This window comes from Rhea pennata, chromosome 15 (genome assembly GCF_028389875.1).
Source record: "Rhea pennata isolate bPtePen1 chromosome 15, bPtePen1.pri, whole genome shotgun sequence".
In the NCBI taxonomy this organism is placed as follows: Eukaryota; Metazoa; Chordata; class Aves; order Rheiformes; family Rheidae; genus Rhea; species Rhea pennata.
In genome coordinates, this window is record NC_084677.1 from 2,718,762 (window position 1) to 2,737,493 (window position 18,732).

An 18,732-nucleotide genomic window follows, 5' to 3' on the forward strand; every position below is an offset into this window, starting at 1 on the left:
CCTGTCAGCATAGAGAACCTGCTCCCATCCTTTCAAGAAAAAAAAAGAGGTTAAACCTAGACTAGAATATATCTGGTAACCGCTGGATGGTCACAAACTTCCATGTCTGAAGTGCTTTCTACAAGCTGCATCTGCTACAGAGAAGGAAAGTTAGAGTCCTGTGTGCCTGGAGCGGCAACACTGGAGCAAGGGGCAAAGTACGTGAGTCCAAACGCTGCCAAGCACAGCAAGGCTATGTACACACCTCCCTATCGTAACAGGTCTGCTGCTGGGGGCAAATTAATATATCCGCCCTACAACGAGTTCTGGTGAGCAAAGATTGCATAGGTGGCTATGTCTGTTGGTTGCAGGACCAAGGGAAAAGCAAGGACTACTTTGATGCATACTTTGAGAGGCACAGAGACATCTCATATTCCACCTTATGGAGCAGGAATGGTGGGATTTAACTTCAGGGGAGCAGAAAGACACAGCCGCACACTTTGCACTCCTTCCATCGTTGCAACGGACGTGGCAGGTGAGGAGGTGCTTCAGGAGTTGACCGGAGCTCCTCTGTGTCCAGCTGCACTTGATGTTTACAGTGCACATTCAGTGAAGCCTTACAGTGCTGAGAAGTGGCCACAGACACCTGCACTAATCTGGCACTCGGTGACTGTGCTAGGCGTGCCTTTTGGTCACGCACACAAGTTAATCGCATAGCCGTCACTATCACATACACAGAGTAAAAAAGACTGACAACCTTTAAGAACAAATAGCTGATCCAAAGTTATGATAAGAATGCAAAGCAGGGACCTGAGGCCACTTGGTCTGATACTAATTCTTGGTAAAACAATAATAAATAAAAAGTTCTGGTATTTCCAAAGAATTAAAAGATAAAAGTTATAATTAACAGCAGCCACGATAATTTTACAGAAATAAATCTAGATGAACCTGATTTCATCCTTTGAAGAGACTAAAAAGTCTGACCAACAGCTTAGCAGACGCATAAGAAAAATTTTAAGTATCGCTCAACTTCCTATCAAGAGATATTTGGGTAAATGCATTCCAACAGTGCTAGGGCAGACAATAAATGAGGTAAGAATTAGCTGATATCTCATTCAACATTCGCTTTGGGGGGAATCCTCATCAACTTTCCTAGCTGGAGGCTCTTCAAAGATCCATATGCAGTTTAACACTATTCAGCACCACAGAGCAGGTGGTCCCGGCATCTCTACCATCACCATCATCACTGCCTCCACCATGGGACGAATCATTCCACAGACCAAGGTCAGCCCTGTTGTGCTGAAGAACAGGGCCCAGTGAGGAAAGAGGAAGGACAGCTCTTTTCTCGCTCACAGCTGTCTCCTTTCCATTCCCCATCATCTTCTCCCCCTCAGACCTTTGTCCAAGCTACTCAAGGGCCTCGGTACTCTTGGCAACACTGTTGCTACTTTGGACACATTTCCAAGCCGCTACAGTTGCTGACTCCTTCAGTATTTTTACTCCACATTCCTCTAAGTTCAAAGCTCATGCTGAGGCAGAGAGGCCAACCCACAGTGGAACTCCTCCATGAAACACGTTGCCTCTTGAGTCGATCTTCTTCCTGCAGTTGGAAGTGCCTTCAAGGTAGGAGTAAACAGTCTGCATCAGCCCCATCAGGTACTTCAGCTTTGAAAAAAAAATCCAATCCTGGGTGAGAAGAGGGGCATAAGAGCAGCACATAGCCATCATTTTCTGTTAACGGTAACAGCAAAACTCATGCTGCCCTCTAAGGTTAACATAAAGTCTCATCCTGGCAAGAAATCAAGCTCTCACACAAGTCAAAGACTCAGAACTTTAATACCAACATCCACAAGTTTATTGCTTCTCTTCAAAGCTGCTGTAAATACTCAGTATCTGGCAAAGCTCAGAAATGTATCCAGCCAGGGTAGGGCAAAGAGCACAGAAGGAAAATTTCCTCACATTCCTCCATAAATTTACACACAGGCTTTTGGGGACTTTACACCTAGCCACTAAGCTCAATGGCACTTTATCTAGGAAAGGAGGTGGTAAAATAGAACTTAATTAGTCCTAAAAAGAGTGTGCAAGCCTCAACCATCAACTGCCATTAAGTTAAACTGAAGAGGATATAAATCATCGTTCGCATGCAAAAATGGAGAAAGGGGAAAAACCTCTAGTCCAGAAAGACAAAAAAGCACAAGACTCAATGTGCCCTTGGGGACTGTCAATTAAATTTCCATTTTGGGTCAGCATCAGTAGAAAATGAAACAAAATTGTGTCGGCAGTGGTGTCATCAGCACTAACACAGCACAAGCAGCCAGGTCATGAGGCAGAGAAAGAGCTGATAGTACTGGGATTTACCGGAACGCAAACCTAGACACCATCAGGATGCATGGACACTATGTTCCTAATAGTCCAGCTTTACAGCTCTGCTTGGGAGTACAGGACATGAAATCACAGAGAGCAGAACAGCAGAGCTGTGCATACTAAAACCCACTCACCCCTGTATTCACAACAAACCCTTTCCCAACGAAAAAGCCACTTCCCATCAGGCTCGAGAGAGCACTGTTTACATGGATTTTTGAAAGGAGACAGAAATATCCTTTCCACCGCAAGTCTGGGAAGAAAGCATGATTTTTTTTCTAGAGAAGTAATGCATCCGTTATCTTAAAAAGCCAGGCAGCATTCAGAACAGTTTACTGAAGCTTACTTCTGAAGAGGCTCTTCCTTCCCTCTTTTCCTGTTCAATCGGTCTTAAAATCACAGTTATTGATCATTTTTTTTTAAAAAAATAATAAATTTTCAAATAAAACCAAACTGAATTTCAAGTGTTTATAACTCAAATTACTCACATTATGCCATGCTCACAAAACCACCTTGGCCAAGAGTGGAAGCTGGCTCCCTGCCAGTACTCCAACTCTGCACACAGATTCAGAGAGAGACTCAAGGATCTTGGAGAAACACTCTGCCTGGACATCTGCCCAGCTGCTCAGACCAAAACAAAGCTATGCTGGGCCCCTGTGTTTCAGGCATCTCTTTAGAAGAGGGCAGCTCAACTGTTAGCCATTGCATTTAACCCATAACTCACGTTTTTGCTAGTGTTGTTTTAGATCCCAGTGTAAAGCAGTGAAAGGTAACAGATCTCCAAGATTATCCAGACCTCCTTCCTCCATGCATGGAGCACAGGCCATCTAAACACACGCGTAACAGCAAGGATCACACTGCATTTTGGCAGCAGGAGAAACTCGATGCAGTTTCACTCAAGACCAGTCTTTCTGGCCTGAGATTTGCACCAAAATCAGCTACTTTGACTTCTCCTTCCACAAGGATGTAGAAAGGATTTTGTCTGTAGGGTTTATTGACCTAATACCTTCCACTCATGCTAATGATTCTATGCAAGACTCAAGACCATAGTTTCGTTTACTGCTCTAGTCTGTTCTATAGAGACAGAAATGTCACTGGCCCTGTTTGGAAATACAGATTGCCCAGATCTAGGGAAAAGCAGCACATGAACTACCTGAAAGCTCCAATCACATGGGAACACTGAATCCTCTGAATATATCTAGTAACAAGGATCTGGGTCTCAGGTATTTCTCAAACAACTTACCAAATTCATAGTTTGTCTTTGGATGCCAGATCACTGGGTTGGGCAGAGGGGAAAAAAAAAAAGAAAGAAAAAGAGAGAGACAGACAGACAGACAGAGAAAATGAGAATTCAGGCAATAATGGTACCTCACAAGACGGAGAGAATCTTTGCGGATATTCACCAAACTTCTTAGTGTCTTCACAGGCTCATGTGGAGCTGGAGTTACATAGGGAAACTGGAACAAAAAGGCAAATAGTAGTCTCATTATACCAAAGGCATAAAAGGTATATAAAGGTATAAAAACAGCTTGCAGCATGTTACCTTACACACAATCTACCAAATCAAGAAACACCCACCTACCTTTAAATGTGCTCATTTAAGAGCAACTGCAAGCAACAATAATAGAAAATTCTGTTCACAATAAATCGAGTGGGTTTCGGAGTGCAAATCCTGCTCTGGTCTAGCAACAGTTCATATTGGGAGCACATACTTTAAGAAGGGGCACGTGCTCTTTTCACAACACTCTGAATTTTCAGCCTAAAAAGCCAGGCTCTCACAAGTTTTACTTCCAATAAAGAAATCACATCCAGCTTTAACAGAAGAAATGCAGCTCTTTCATGTGTGTTACAGTATGCAACAGTGACCTGACTGTTAATCAGCATGTGGAAGCTCTGAGTTCCCGGAGGAAATCTCTTCTATTCTGAAACAATGGGAAAAATGTTCTGGAAAATAAAAACAAAACAAAACAAAGCAGGGAGCTCATTCTATTCTACAACTAGAGACCTTCCCTCACAGATTTTTCTTTAAGCAAAGGCTGATCAACACTTAAGACTGTCCATAACCCTCTGTACCAGTCACAGATTCTCCACAGGGAAATGCAAAGGGAACTGCTTACTCTGGCAACAGTAACATCTGCAACTGCAGAGCTGCCACTGGCTCTCCCATCTGCTCAGGAAAATCCCTAGCTGACACATCCATTCACACTGCCAAGTTCGGTAGGTGCTCCGACCAGAAACACAGCCATGCTACAAGTCATAGCAACAGCACGACACAAAGATACAGAGCTACAGACAAGCTTTCAGGCAGAAGGCTACTCCGAATGCAACCGGCAACAGTGCCACCTCGCAGTCTGGTTAGAGTTGGGCTCCTTCAAACGTGAATCCACTAGGAGCTTTATAGCAGTTCTGCACAAACATGACTAACACAGAGCAGAAGCATCATGGACAACCAATATACCTGCCTCTTTATAAAAGGGAAACCTACCAAACAGATTAATGAAATGCTGCTGCAGCTGGGCTTTGGGGTAGTGCTAGGATATAACCCTTCACCATTGCCCTCTCAGGTTACACAAACATATTGTTAGTGCAAGATCCAGCGGCTGAAGAAAAGCTTGCTATTTCCTGACCAACATTAGGAAGCCACAGAAGACCCCATGGCACAGTCACAGGACAGATCCATCCAAAGGCAGTGGAGAATTCATGGGGTAGCACCAGCTACTTTCTTTGCAGTTTGACTGCTCAACAGCATGGTTGTTAGCACTGCTGTACACAGAGCGATCAAGACCTCAGTTACTCCAAAGCGAGGACTTGGCCCACTTCCAGAAAGCAGTTTTGCTGCCTTGTGTTCAAGCGTCTTTTCCTGAAGATTAATCGGAGCTGCCAAAGGGCATTAACTTTACATGGGAAGGCTATGTACCACAACAGCCTCCCTCTCTTAAACCTATTTGGCAAACCTCCCACTGTGTTAATAGCGTTCTCACCCACTCCCCTCTGAAGAAATGATGAAACTCAGTGCCAGGATGTCTGCAAGAAAACCCGGGCCGAGACGTGCAGACAATTTAACTTTGAGATCGCCAGGCGAATCCTACAGCCACAAACACACAGGACAGTTAGGTAACAACTGCATCTTCTGCTTTCGCTAGAACGCTGGGCAGCTGGCAGCCTCATCACACCAGGGCGAAGGCAAAGAGGCCGGCTTTAAGCCACTGTCCTGCACAGGCCCTGTATGCAGCCATGGCAAAGCTGTTTCATGAGCATCTCCATACCTCCACAGGATCATTACGCCCAGAACAATTTCCAAGTAAAGTCCCTCCTTCCTAATTTTCTTGCTTATCTGCCCTTTCTGCTGAACTGGAGCTCTCTGGATTCTCAGTTATCCTCCGCTGCAGAGTTCAGTTATGTAACTGTGGTGCTGCAAAGAGCAATGATACAGCCTGAGAATAACTCAGAGAAGAGAATATGCTCAAGAAGACTGCTTGACAACAGTTCAGACTCAAACATCAAGTCATTCTGCCTTGGTTTCCTCTATCTGTAAAACAGGAATAACATTGAACTGCCTCTGAATGCTACTGGCATGAATTAATTAACATTCACGGCTTTTTTGAAGATGAGAACCATTACATCAATTTTTCTTTTTCATGTATTTGAAGCTACAGAGGCTGCTAGCTGGGAAAGCAAGCACCTCTCTCCCCTTTCCTCTCCAGCACTCTGAAAGCATCTCCAAAAAGCTTCTACCTTTTGGTCTTTCTAAGCAGTTCCGAGATGCAGCAGAAATCTAAGAGAACACTTGCATAAAACCTCAAAGCCAAAACTCTGCCCCTCATATCAGTGTTATCCCCTGTTCGTACCAAAAGAACAAGTCAATCTTTGGAGCAGGCAGCTTATCACAGCCTCATAAGACATCTGTGAGCCCAGAAGTACCCTCATGTTCCAATCAGGAAAACTAAAGAAGAAACTTTATGAGAAGCCCACCCAGCTCACAAAGCAAACAACAGCCAAGATGAAGGGGTACGCCTACAACAAGTATCAAGGTCTATTTTAACACTGCCCTAAATCCATACAGACCAATCATTTATATGGAGAACATCAAGGATTGAACATTGGCAGAAATCCAGCCAATGTGCCCAGGAGCCCTATGAAGTCCAGAGTCTGGCAGCGAACGTGGTTCCCAGTCTCCTCATCTCTGCGGCATGACTGAAACTCACTCAGCCAGGCAAGTCTCATGCACAAAGCCCATCAGAATGAGCCCCACAGATCTGTGCTCCCAATTCCCCTCCCTCCTTCCCCCATCTCCTTTTCCTTCTGCCTTAAGTGAAAATAAGCCTAGAAAAGGATAACATTGCTTCTCAAAAAAACTCTGCTTACATTTGAATAGCTAGTGTGGCCTGCAAGCTGTGATATGGGGTGAGGGAAGGTTCCTGCACCTCACACTGGGATGACTTTCCCCAAACAGTAAGGGTCCCTTAGTTCTGTGCCCTTGTCCGGTACAAGCCTTAGAGCAAGGCTTTTGCAATAAAAACAGAAAAAAAAGAAGTGTAAAATTGTCAGAAAGAGGAACTTGCCTGAACAGGTCTATTCCCAAGGAAGTTTAAATCCATGTTCTCCCCAAAAAGGTAGCCCTCAGGATGAGGGGTGTCAAACTTCTCGCCTCCCATAAAGAAGTGACTTGCAAAGTAGTTTCCTGGAGAAAAAAAAAAAACAACAACAAAAAAAAAAAAACAAGAAACCAAAGAAATCTAAATGAGTGCATCCTAGCAAACAGCTGGTTTGTGCAGTTTTTAATTTATAGTGTAGAAGAGTGTAACATGCAGAAAATACTTGCTAGTACACTTCTTAGCTGTACTATCCAACACCACTGCCAACAGCAGAAGCAGAAAAAAATACTAGAATAAGTCAATACAGTGGAGATAAATCCCTTTTAACTTGTATTCTAGAAAGGAGACAGCAAGAAGTCAGAGTCAGTTCTTCCCAATATTGCTCTGATGGATTTTTCCCCCTCTCTCCAGTTTCCAGCGTGAAGTCTAGTCCCGTAAACCTGGTGAACCAGAGAAAGACACGACTTCTTTCCACTTGACAATCCCGAGTCGTGCACAGCCAGAGGGGGTTTCTTCTGGGCAAAATTTGCTCTCCCTCCCCTCTTTCACTCTCATGTTGCAGGGCTGAAACCACATGAAGTCTTTACAGTGGGTGCTGGAAGCAATATGCCCAGATGCTGAATTAATTAAACATAGATGGTTCCAAGTGGAGAAACAGAGATAGCGATAAGAGATAAACCCTGAGACCGATCAAACTTCAGCTCAGAAAAGCTTCACCACGGACTTGTTTCGTTCACCTTCACGGTGATGCACTGAGGGTACAAATTTCAGGAGACTAAGCGTGCACAGGATCATTGGGATGGCAGAGTGCAGAATTAACTAGATTAACTGCAAGGTCAAATCAAATCTGTTCAGCTGTATGCAGGCACTACGGAGGTAACTTCTTCCTAGGAACTAGCCACTTTGGAAAACGGCTCTCACATATGGATTTTACAGAGTTACAATTTCAGAGAAATAAGAATCAAGACAGAACTAAAAAGCCCCTTCTAAGCCATTTCCCTTGAAGTCTCAGGGTGGGAATTATTCACATGCATACTGAAATGAGTGAGCTAAACATACACTCACTTCTCTAGGTGCAATGAACAGACAGCATAAAGGGCTTTTATTTTTTATTGTTGGGTTGTTTTTTTTAAGATTTCCTACAGAAGCAGTAAATAATCATCTGAAGGGTTATAGAAACATTATTTGGGCAGGATTTCAGTCCTTCTAGCTGGGAGCAAGCCTGATTTACTCTGGAATGAAAGGGCTTTTATAAATGGTTCTGCTTTTTCCATTTAGTTTTTTTTCCTTTACGCTTCAAGAAAGGCTTTTCTTACTCTGCACAGATGGTACCGCTTTAATGACGAGTGTTCTCCATTGCTGAGCTCAGCTTACAAGCATCCAGATGTTTATGTTATAGAAACATTTCCTCCTTTCCAGATATAACAATCAACTTCAGCATAAATCCAGTTCTACCTAGTATCAGGCCCACAGAATAAGCATAACAAAATGTAGATGCTCGAGCAGACCAGGAACTTTCTCTTCCCCTCCCCAGAAGCAACAAGATAAAAAAAACTAATCAGTATACAATCTCCTAAAAGAGTTAGTTTGATAAGGACCTCCCACACAGCCCTCAAACTGCAGTGGTTTACAGTTATATCAAGGTTCAGAAAAGCATAAGGAACACAGATTCAGGAATTCATTTCACATTTTATGTGGGTCAAGCAGGATTGTGTTTTGGAGCATTTTATCTGATTAACTGTGAAGAAAACGCCTGGGCAGGCTGTCTCAGAATCACAGCAGCTCTTATCTGCAATCAGTCAGACAGCTCCCTCTTCACTCCGATGTGGTATTCTGCAAATAAGCCACATCGGGGTTAGATTCACCTCACTAAATCTCTATTTCTGTGCCACTCGCGTTCACGTCAGCACGCTCCAAGGAGGCTGTAACCATCGTGTCACAGCACTCAGTTCACTCCGTGCTACAAAATAAGAGGAGGGCTTTTCTGCGGAGCAATCCTGCATCCTACCCCCAGAGGACTTGCAGACCCAGTATGCAAAGATATTCACTGCCCACTGAAACACAACGCTTCCTGAAGGACGGTTATTTGAAAGAACATCAGAAAGTCGTCTCGCCGTCACCTTGGGATGAAAAGGGAGACGGTCTCTCTCGCAGGACTGGAGCGACAGCGTGCACAACTAGTGTGTCCAAGGCACTGCCACGTTATCTTTGCTCCCTTAAAGACTGCTTTGGCGAGCACTAATAACCACAAATTGTTAGGATTTCCCACAACTACACACTGCAACACAGCACCATCTACCCAACTGCAAATCAGTACTTCAGCTCGTGATTCAGACTCAAGGCTCCCTTCGTCATCCTATCAGATCACCCCCTTCAACATGAAGGAGTTTTTCCCCAGGGGGACCTCCTTCACAAACACTCACCAGATCCCACCTTGCTCAGATCGTGGCATCTAACACAAAGCAAAGCCCAACCTCAGAAGTGTGGGAAGACGCTGACATTAATACATGCAAGACACTTGGTGATACAGGCTCTAAACCCATCTCTGGGTATAGGGAATAGGCTGCATGCTGGATCCCACCCTCAAGAGAAATGCTTAGCCAGAACATGAATTTGTTTTTCGCTTGGCTTTTCTTTCTAAAATAGCTTAAGAAAGCCCTGACAGCCAGAGACAGGCAAACCATGGAACAACCACCATTCACGCCAACCACCACATCCTTCGCTTTGCCTTGGACCTGCTGCTGGAATTAAGAGCACGCGCGACCAAGGACAAAACGCGTGTTACGGGGCATGCCTCCCAAGCGAGGAATGCAGTCAGCGCAAGTCAAAAACTGCGCAGGACAAATCACTTTGAGGAGCCCAGAGGGGAATATGCTGGAGTGCAGCACAGCCCGGGGCTCTGCCAGTGCTGCTACAGATACAAAACCTGCTGTGAATGCAGGATCTCAACAGCAAAGCTAACAAACAGGGACTGCAGCAATCTGTCTCGACAAACTCACGATATAGTCCGCGGCAGTTAAGATACTTCACTAGGAGCTTTCAGAAACTGGCTGCGAGAATGACACATTACATTTAAAGCTCTCAACATCAGACCAAAGTTATGCATTACTCCTCTCAACCACTGCCACAAGCAACTTTGAGAGTTTGCTCAAATCAGAGACAAAACTTCTAGAAAGCACTTCTGCAGTTACCACATCAATGACTAAAAGGAAAGTTCAAGAGGAAGAAATGAGGTTTCCTCTTTCTTCAAATGCAGTTGCCACGTTGTCTCGCTTTCACACATCTAGCACAAGATTGATAGGATTTTTACTGCCTCCAGAAGGCTTGCATATAAAACCTTTCTATGCATCAAAATCCTGCTGCAACTCCATCTGTAGGCTCCATTTCCAATTCCATTACCCACATCACTTTAGGTGCTCAACCAGATTGCCACGGATCTTGAACCTCATTCCCACGCATCTCACCAGTCTATAAAACATCCTTCACCTACCTTAGGCAGGTGTTGCAAGATCAACTTTCATGCAGAGCTCTGTAAGCGTGAATACAGCAGGGAGCTAAGTATGATTCTCCTTGGAAGAGGAGGGGGAAAAAAAAAGCAGAAGTCTTAATTAACCATACACAGAACTAGTGTAAGCAAAAAGTCAACTGGAAGAATGCACACAGTTACGAGGAAATAATCATATACAAATAACCAAGGAGAAAACATGAAAACAAAAGCTAGAGTGAAGAGAAAAATAGCTAGGTCTTTGCCTTTAACTTTACTCCCTAGAGCAAATCAGCATGGAACACAGGAGACCATTAAATAAAAGAGAATAAGAACGGGTGACACTGCTGAAGGTAACTGAAGGACGAGCAGCAGATGTAACAGGATACCACTGCGGTGGAAAACTTTACAGTTGCTGGAAAAACACCACTGGAACATTCAGAATGGCAAAGTCTGACTCGTTAGTTTGTCTCACACAAACAAAACTGGAATCTGAGGCTTCTTCAAAGCATCAGATGACATGGAACACACCACACAGCCTAGGACAGGGCTGGGTTTTGTTATAATGAATGCACCAGCACCAGGCACCAAGCACATTGCCGCAGTCAGCATTACTTCTCAATTCTCAAAAAGCAGAAACATCAATCAAGAGCTCACCTAGCTGAATACTCTGCGTCTAGAAAACTGCCCTTGCTGCACAGAAGGTTTAGAGAGCAGGAGATGCATTTCTGTGCTGAAATGGAGAGCAAGAACTCCCACTCTCCCAACGTCCATGAATTGTAACCACGCAACCCCAACCTAGTCCTAACCCAGTGGCCTAATCCTGTCACATGCAAATCTAATACATGGTCGAGATGGAAGAGCAACACACTGCATGGAGGACCTACAGTGGCCAGGAACACAGAATTCACAACACAGGCAGCTACAGGTTTTTGACCGCTGTCAAAAAGCAAAGTCTTCTGCTAAACACGAGTGACTGGAAAATAAACTTTCGTAGATCAACGGGAAGAGGAGGCTAAACTGGCAAAATCGTGTGGAAGTAAGGGAGAAAAAAAGCTTCATGGCCATTATAAAGGTGAGTTAGTCAATGCTTGGGAACAGCCTAACCAGCTCCTGCAGGCGTCCAGATAGGCCCCCTTTTCTCACTACTCCCCTGCACTCTTTCCACTCTTCCCTCCTGTCCTCTCACGGGTTGTGGTGACACAGTGACAGACGACACTTCACTCAGCCAGATACCTACCACCACCAATCCCATGTGCTGAGGGACAGACTGACAGCACGGTCCCTGAAGCAGCCTGAACCCGTTCAGCCGGAGCTTGAGCCAGCTCTTCAGCTGGAAGAGACATCCCTTCCTCACCTCCTCCCCACGGTGCCACCATAAGGGATCAATCACATGGCAAACTGGAATGCAATTCTGAGCTGGGTTAAACATAATCCAGCAGTAAAGAGTAATAAAAATTATTGGTTTTGAGCCAAGGCTCCAGTCAGGTGCTTATGGGGAAGCTGGGGGAAGACAGGAACAGAAGGGACCAGTCAATAGCAGGTGACGATGGCCGTCACCAGCAAGGTCGAGGAACAAGAGCTACATGGGAAACAGGTATTTCTGTTGCCACATGGTCATGGTATGCATGACTCATGAGCTGAGAGCCATGGACAAGATGAAAGATTAGGTACAACTGGGGATACTCTTCTCCCATTTACAATTGCTCTTTCTTCGATCACAGCATCATTCTATCATTCTCTAACAAAAAAAAAGGAAAGAAAAAAAGCAGTTTGTTTCAGAGAGGAGTAGTCTGCCCCCCCCCCTTTTTTTTTTTTTTTTTTTTTCCCTCTGAAATATAGCCAGGGCCTGCAGTTCTCTTGCAAGAACCACTCTGGAGGAGAAAAGCCACCTCGAGGGCACGTGCACCCTGCTCTGCTCCACACTGCAGATGAGCTCACTGGAACAAGAGACAAGCTGACAAAGGAGCTGCAGAAAACACTGGTGCATTGCTCACTGGTTGCTAAAGCAATAGGGGCATCATGCACTGAGCCTGCATGCAAGAACACAGATTATTGTTTTGCTGCTTCCAACACAAGCACAGGGAAGATCATGACTGTTCCTTGCGATTACCAATTTTTAGCCCATTTTGTGGAGGCGCTAATTCTTCTGTACAAACTGGGCCCTTCTCCAACTCCTTTCCAACTGGTCTGGCATCAGCAATGCTAGCACAGTCTCCATGAAGCAAAAAGGGAAGGTTAAAAGGTACCAGTGAAGATGGATTAAAGGAGAGGATTAGGTGTCACCTTACAGCATTTCAGCAGCCTCATCCCTGCCATGCTGCAGGAGGAGAAATGCAGCTGACCTGCATCTTGACTCTTGACGGACTAAGGAGGGCATTTTCAGAGAAGGATTCTTAAATGCTAAACTGTATCCTGTTTGCAACAAAGCTGCTAAATGATCTGCCAACATCTAATTAATAACCCAAGGACCAAGGTAGATTCCACTACAACCTGCTCCATCTTACACAGAACACATGACTGCCCCAGCAATAACTACATCAAAAAAAATCAATAAATGAGAACTGAATATTCATCACAGCCAGCTGCAATTCAACAAGGCACTGTCCCTTGGCATGACCTGGTAAGTAACTGTATTTATTTCTATGGGAAGGCTGACATATTGCTTAAATCACAGCCAAGATACCTGCAAGTCATGTGTTTAATTCTGCGTAGGACTCAAGGTGCCTCCTTGGAAGGTGGCATGTTTGTTCCAGAAGGCAAGACTGTGTCCTTCAAAGTGACGGCACCTGCTCAGAGCTGTAGCAGCTTTCCCAGGGACCCACAGTAAGTTCAGATCTGCTTAAACCAAGGACTCAGAGAGAATGCACAAGATGGCAGACAGCCTTCAGCGCTGCACGAGACTCTTAACAGACACACAACCTCAGTTAACGCCCCTTCGCTCACACTTTCACCCTTTTAATGGGTAATCTCTGAGCAGCCAGGACACAGCCCATGTATGTACACTCCCACTGAAGTGTACATTCTTCTACACCCACATACCCAAGCATAAAAAACAGCTGATAGGAAAAATTTGTTTCTTCTAGTAAGGCAATGAGTTGCAGTATTAGGCTTACAGGGACACTGTCAAGTTAGAAATAATCAGCAATCATTTAGCCTAAGAACTTTTTGTATCTTTCCTCAGCTCGCTTTGTGAAATATAATCATACCTGCATTTCTAGTCCTCTTGACTTCTAGCTGTCAGATTTTGTGCAAATCACAGCCAATCTTCCTAGTCTCAAGTCAAACATGTTTGGGCTTGTAGGACCAGAGGGACAGTGTCCTTTGCAAACTGAAAAAGCTTCACCTTAAAGGGAGGGGTGTTGCCATCATAACAACCCTTACTGTTCTGTTGTTCAGTAACCTTCTTTGAATTACCAGCTTAAAAGTATTCATGACCTATTCTTCTGCCAAGACCTGGCTTAAGCTTAAATAGTCTTCTCCCTTCCTAGAGTCAAATGAATCCTCCTTAGATAAACCTGAAGAAAGCAAAGAGAAAGTTCTAATCTAAAACCAGTATATTTTCAGAAGGAGCACTGGCAAGGGCAATAGGAAGTTCAGCCAAATTAACAAGCATCTAATTGCATCCAAACCCTATAAAAGAAATATGTTTTTTTTTTTCTTTTTACTAACAGCTTCAAAGCATTAGCTGTTCAGTTTTACAAGCGCCATAACTGGAATGCTCTTTGGCAGCATCTAGGTCAACAGATGAACGTGATCAGACAAACCAGACCCCAAGGTTTACCCTGACTAGTATGTAGAAGCACATTTGTTCAAACCTAACACACCATTAAACTCTTTTCAAGGTAACTAATACAGTAGAGAAACAACTGGATGATGATTTCAAGGAAGCAGTTTAATGTTCATTGCCTATGTGAGCAATTATTAATCCAGCTGGTATCTAAAACCATGTCTAAACTTCAACAGAAACAGGCTGCAAGAAAATTGCTAGCAGAGCGCCATGATATAACAGCTACAACTTAGAAGTCAGCTTATGTCCACCTAGTCACTACACAGGGAAAATCCACCAGCCAGCCAAGAGCCATGCAGAATCATGGTATATCTAGCTGCTGTGTTCCTAGCAGTGACATTTGTCTTTTCTAGCAGATCATGAAGCTTGTCCTCACCCCACCCCCAAAAGCAGGTTAGGTTTTCTGAGAGCGCACCAACACAAGGGAAGAACTTTTCTGGAAAGGTTTCCTCCCTTCCATCTCCTCCACATCACTCTTCCTGCTGAAGGTAAATCTGCAACCAGACAAGGTGTAATGACCACAGGGCTCCACCTGAGAGCTTCCTCCTTTTCCAGGTGGAAGGAGGGAACCTGTCTCCCTCCATCACACAGCTCTGAAGACGTCACGTCATCGGACACACAGAATCACAGAACGGGTAAGGTTGGAAGGGACCTCTGGAGATCATCTAGACTCTGCTCAAGCAGGGTCACCTAGAACATGTTAGACAGGGTTGCATCCAGGCAGGTTCTGAGAAGGAGACTGCACAACCTCTCTGGGCAAGCTGTGCCAGTGCTTGAACTACACGCGTGACTCAAGTCTCTGGGAAAAAAAGCAATGTTGTGCCACTTCTCGAGCATGGGGACACTCAGCAAACCGCTGCTCCACAGATTCTTTCAGCCTGCCTGGAAAAGCCCTAACAGAACAGAAACTTGGAAGATCTTCAGAAGCGAGTTAGGCGAAAGAGCACCTGGCTTCCCCGACGGCTCATTGAACGAGGAGGACAAGCAGAACCCTCCAAACGAGCTGAACCGGGCCAGCCCCAAGAGCCAGCGGCGGCCGCGGCGAGCCGCAAGCCCGCCCTGCCCTCACCGGGGGGCTGTGACCGCTCACGAGGGGGGCTCGGCCCCTCGGAAGGCCCCGCGCGCGGAGCGGCGCTTCGAGCGGCTGCAGCAGGCTGCCCGCGCAGCGGCCCCCGCGCCGCCGCCGCCGCCGCCGCCGCCGCGCCCGCCCCCCCCGCCGCGGGCCGCCGCCGCGCCGCCCGCGCGCTCGGCCGGCCCGGGCCAGGGGCGCCGCGGGGCGCCGCCGCGGCCCTTACCGGACTTGGGCGGGTAGCGGTAGGCCGAGTTGGCCTGGATGTCGATGTCCTCCACGCCCGCGATGCGCCGGCTGAGCAGGGAGCCCATGGCGGCCGCGGGCAGAGCGGGCGCGCCGGCGACGGGGAGAAGCGCGGCGGCGGCGGCGGCGAGCGGCCCGCACCCACGGCGGCGGCGGCGCGGGGCACGCCGGGAGAGCGAGTCCGCCCGCCCCGCGGCGCGCGGCGCCCGCCCGCCCCGAGACTACAACTCCCGGCAGGCGCCGCGGCGGCGCCTACCAACAGCGGCGCCGCGGGGGAGGCAGCGGCGGCCTCACGGGCTCTGCCGGCAGGGGGCGCCGCCCCGCGCGGCGGCGGCAGCCCGGGGCGGGGGCCCCGGCGGGCTCGGCGCTGCGCCGGGAGCCTGGGTGCACCGGGCGCCAAGCGGCAGCGTGCGCGGAGCGCCGGGACGCGCCGAGCACCGGGATGCAGGGAGAGGACCCGCCGGGACGCGCCTCGCCCCGGGAGGATGCGCGGCGGCGGCGGCGGCGCACCGGGCCCAGCGCCCGCCGCTGCCGGCACCTGCGCGCCGAAGCCTGCCGGGCCGCCGGGGCTCGGCGGGCGCCGCGCACTCGGCCTCTCGCATAGCCGCGCGGGAGGGTGAGTTTTTTTGCTGGGTGGAAATTTGCTTCCAGCTAGTTATTGCCCTTGTTGTGGCCGCTCCGAGCACAGCAGCTGTGTGCTGGCAGGGACACGCAGGGAGCTGCAGGTGGGAGCAAATGCAGATAATAAATAAATAAAGCAGGATCGGGCCTTGCTCTGCCCAACTGGTATATCCCCGGCAGCATCGGCACCGTTCTGCACGCAGGTGTGTTCCGTGCTGTTAGCACTCGCTCCCTCCTTGTGTCTTCTCCCAGAGAAATCCTGGCTCCCACCAGCCCCAGAAATTAGGCAAGGACTACGGACTGCTCCTGGGCGCCGTTTCCATCCTGCCCCGTTGCTCGGCTGATGAATGCCGCGACCCTCAGCAGCGGCGGCCGGGACCAGCAGGAGCGCGGGCAGCTCGTGGCAGCCGGGGAAGCTGCAGCCTGATCTGGCTCACAGGGAAGTGTGTCCCTTTGCCAGCACGGTGGGAGCAGGACGCAGCACAGGCCCCGGGCACTGGGCCTCGTGTCGGGCCTGGGATCACCTGGGACTAACGGGGAAGGCTGGTCTGCAGCTGCCTGTATTTATTACTATGCACGTGCAGCACCTGGCACATGGAGGGAATGCCAGCTCTGCTGGGGCCGGATGGTGCTTTGGCAATAACTCGTGTCTAGGCGCTGCCCACGGTATCCCACAGGCTGCCTGCTGGTGCCCGGAGGGATGGTCTCCCTTTCGCCACCAGCCTCTCCGTGCGAGACTTTCTCACGGCAGAAATTGCAGAAGAGGGAGGAATGGAGCCTTTTGAACTGCCAAGCCATGTCCGGCCCACGCGGGCTGCCAGAAGCGTGTCCCGGCTGCTCCCTGCCTGCCAGGGAACTCGCAGGGACGCTCCTCGGTGGTGGGAACGGAGCCCAGGCAGAGCCCTGGCAGCAGCAGGCCTGGTTCAAGCAGCCAGCAGTGCCACGAGCAGCCTCGGACGGAGCAGGGCGACTCCCGGTAATCACCCAGAAATCCCCCAAAGTCACCTCACCCTGCACACCAGCAGCCCACCCTGGGCTCCGTGCAGCAGACCCAGCACAGCAAGGCTCCGCGGGGTGGGGGGGGGAACATCTCCCCGCGCCTTGCTGGGAACCACTTGCCAGCTGCGGCAGCAGAGGGGGAAGAGCGGTGCCAGCAGCACTGCCAGGGAGTCCAGCCCTGGGGCAGCGTGTGCCGCTCGCCGGGGAGCCCAGCACCACACGGGTTAAGCGGAGGCAAGCCAAGGGGGGAGCGGGTGTCCTGGCAGGCAGCGCGCTGCAGCCAGGGGGGAGCTCAGCGCTGCTGCGGCGTGGGGCGCCAGCCCGCTCCAGGCATTGGGGCCACGGCAGGAGGATTTGGTTGTACGCAGAGTCTCCCCCAGCGGGAAGGTCCCTGCAGAGCCCCGCGCAGCTCTGAGGAAGTGGCGGGGCCCCTCGAGGGTTGTCATCTGAGCTGGAAGGGGCCTTTGCAGGAGAATATCTCCCCAAGGGCCCCGCTTAGCGAGACGCGTGACAGAGAACTGCAATAGTGACAGTACGCCAGCGCCGGGCCCAGCCCTTCCGCTGCGGACCCCAGGGCCCGCCAGCACCAGAGCCAAAGGGCAGCACCTCCAGCAGACAGCGGGGCCCCTACCCCTGCCAGGCCTGGGGACGCCGGGCGGTCGCGCACACAAAGGCAGGATGTTGCACCGCTCGCCTCAATCCCTCCACGGGAGCTGCTGCAAGCAGCGCGGGGGAAGGAAAGGGAACGGCTCAGGGCCCCGAGCCGGCACCGGGGTGGTGCCGGCACGGCCACACCACAGGCAGAGCTCAACGTGCCGAGTGAAGGCCAGGAGCATCAGGCTCATACTGCAGGTGGAGAAACTTGAGGGCCATTCACCGGCTTGATTTGGAGAGCCTGGGCAGAGGAGCAGTAGAGAGGAGGGATCCTTCTGCTGTGCGCCCACCTCCCTTGCTGGCTCTCAGGGCTCTCCGCCGTCTCCGTTTGTACAGTCACTGTCGCTGCGACTCTATGCCACTGTTTCCCAGATGCAGCTGTTCTCCAGGAGATCACTTCTGCAAAATGTAGACCAAGGGGAGCTCTGAAACTGGACCTCAATTACCACAGCGTAACCCAGGAGTCACTCCGCAGAGCTTCAGCCTGGTAAAGAGGCAGAAAGACAGGAGGGGCACTCACCCTACCACTGTTAACATATTTCTCCAGCTAACACAAAACTGCCCTTCAGAAACCTCCTTGGAAGTCTCTGCCAGGGAAGGCAGTTAGAAGCAAGCCCCGTTTACACAAGGAAATATGTTTGCCTTCAAATCTTCCACTCGCCAGAGCAGCTCATCCAAAGTCCAGCTGCTCCTGGGTTTATTATCCAGTAAAGCAACTCACTTCATCTCCGCTGCTCCCTCCCCGGTGCTGTCGCTCCTGTTGTTTGCCAGGTACTTGCAGAACAACAAGGTTCAGGAGCTCTGGAGACTACACACAAAGTTATTTCTGACCAGAAGGAGTGGCGAGCCCATGAACTTTGCCTCCCTAAACGCTGCCCTGCTCCAAAGGGCTTGGAATCATCCCCGAAAGCCCTTCTGGGCTGGGGCCAACCCT

At 49.0% G+C, this 18,732-nt stretch overlaps 1 protein-coding gene across 9 annotated transcripts in view; it reads right to left on the reverse strand.

The window, feature by feature from the left end:
• MGRN1 (mahogunin ring finger 1) overlaps window positions 1-15,655 on the reverse strand; it is a 60,591-nt gene extending 44,936 nt beyond the window's left edge. For all 9 annotated transcript variants that reach the window (XM_062588221.1, XM_062588218.1, XM_062588219.1 and 6 more), the window contains exons 1-3: window positions 15,505-15,655; window positions 6,903-7,021; window positions 3,709-3,797 (exon numbers count right to left, since the gene is read on the reverse strand). In XM_062588221.1, coding sequence (XP_062444205.1) covers window positions 3,709-3,797; window positions 6,903-7,021; window positions 15,505-15,592 — 296 coding nt within the window. In that variant the 5' untranslated portion in view covers window positions 15,593-15,655. The remainder of the gene's footprint in view (window positions 1-3,708; window positions 3,798-6,902; window positions 7,022-15,504) is intronic.
• Window positions 15,656-18,732: the final 3,077 nt, after the last annotated feature.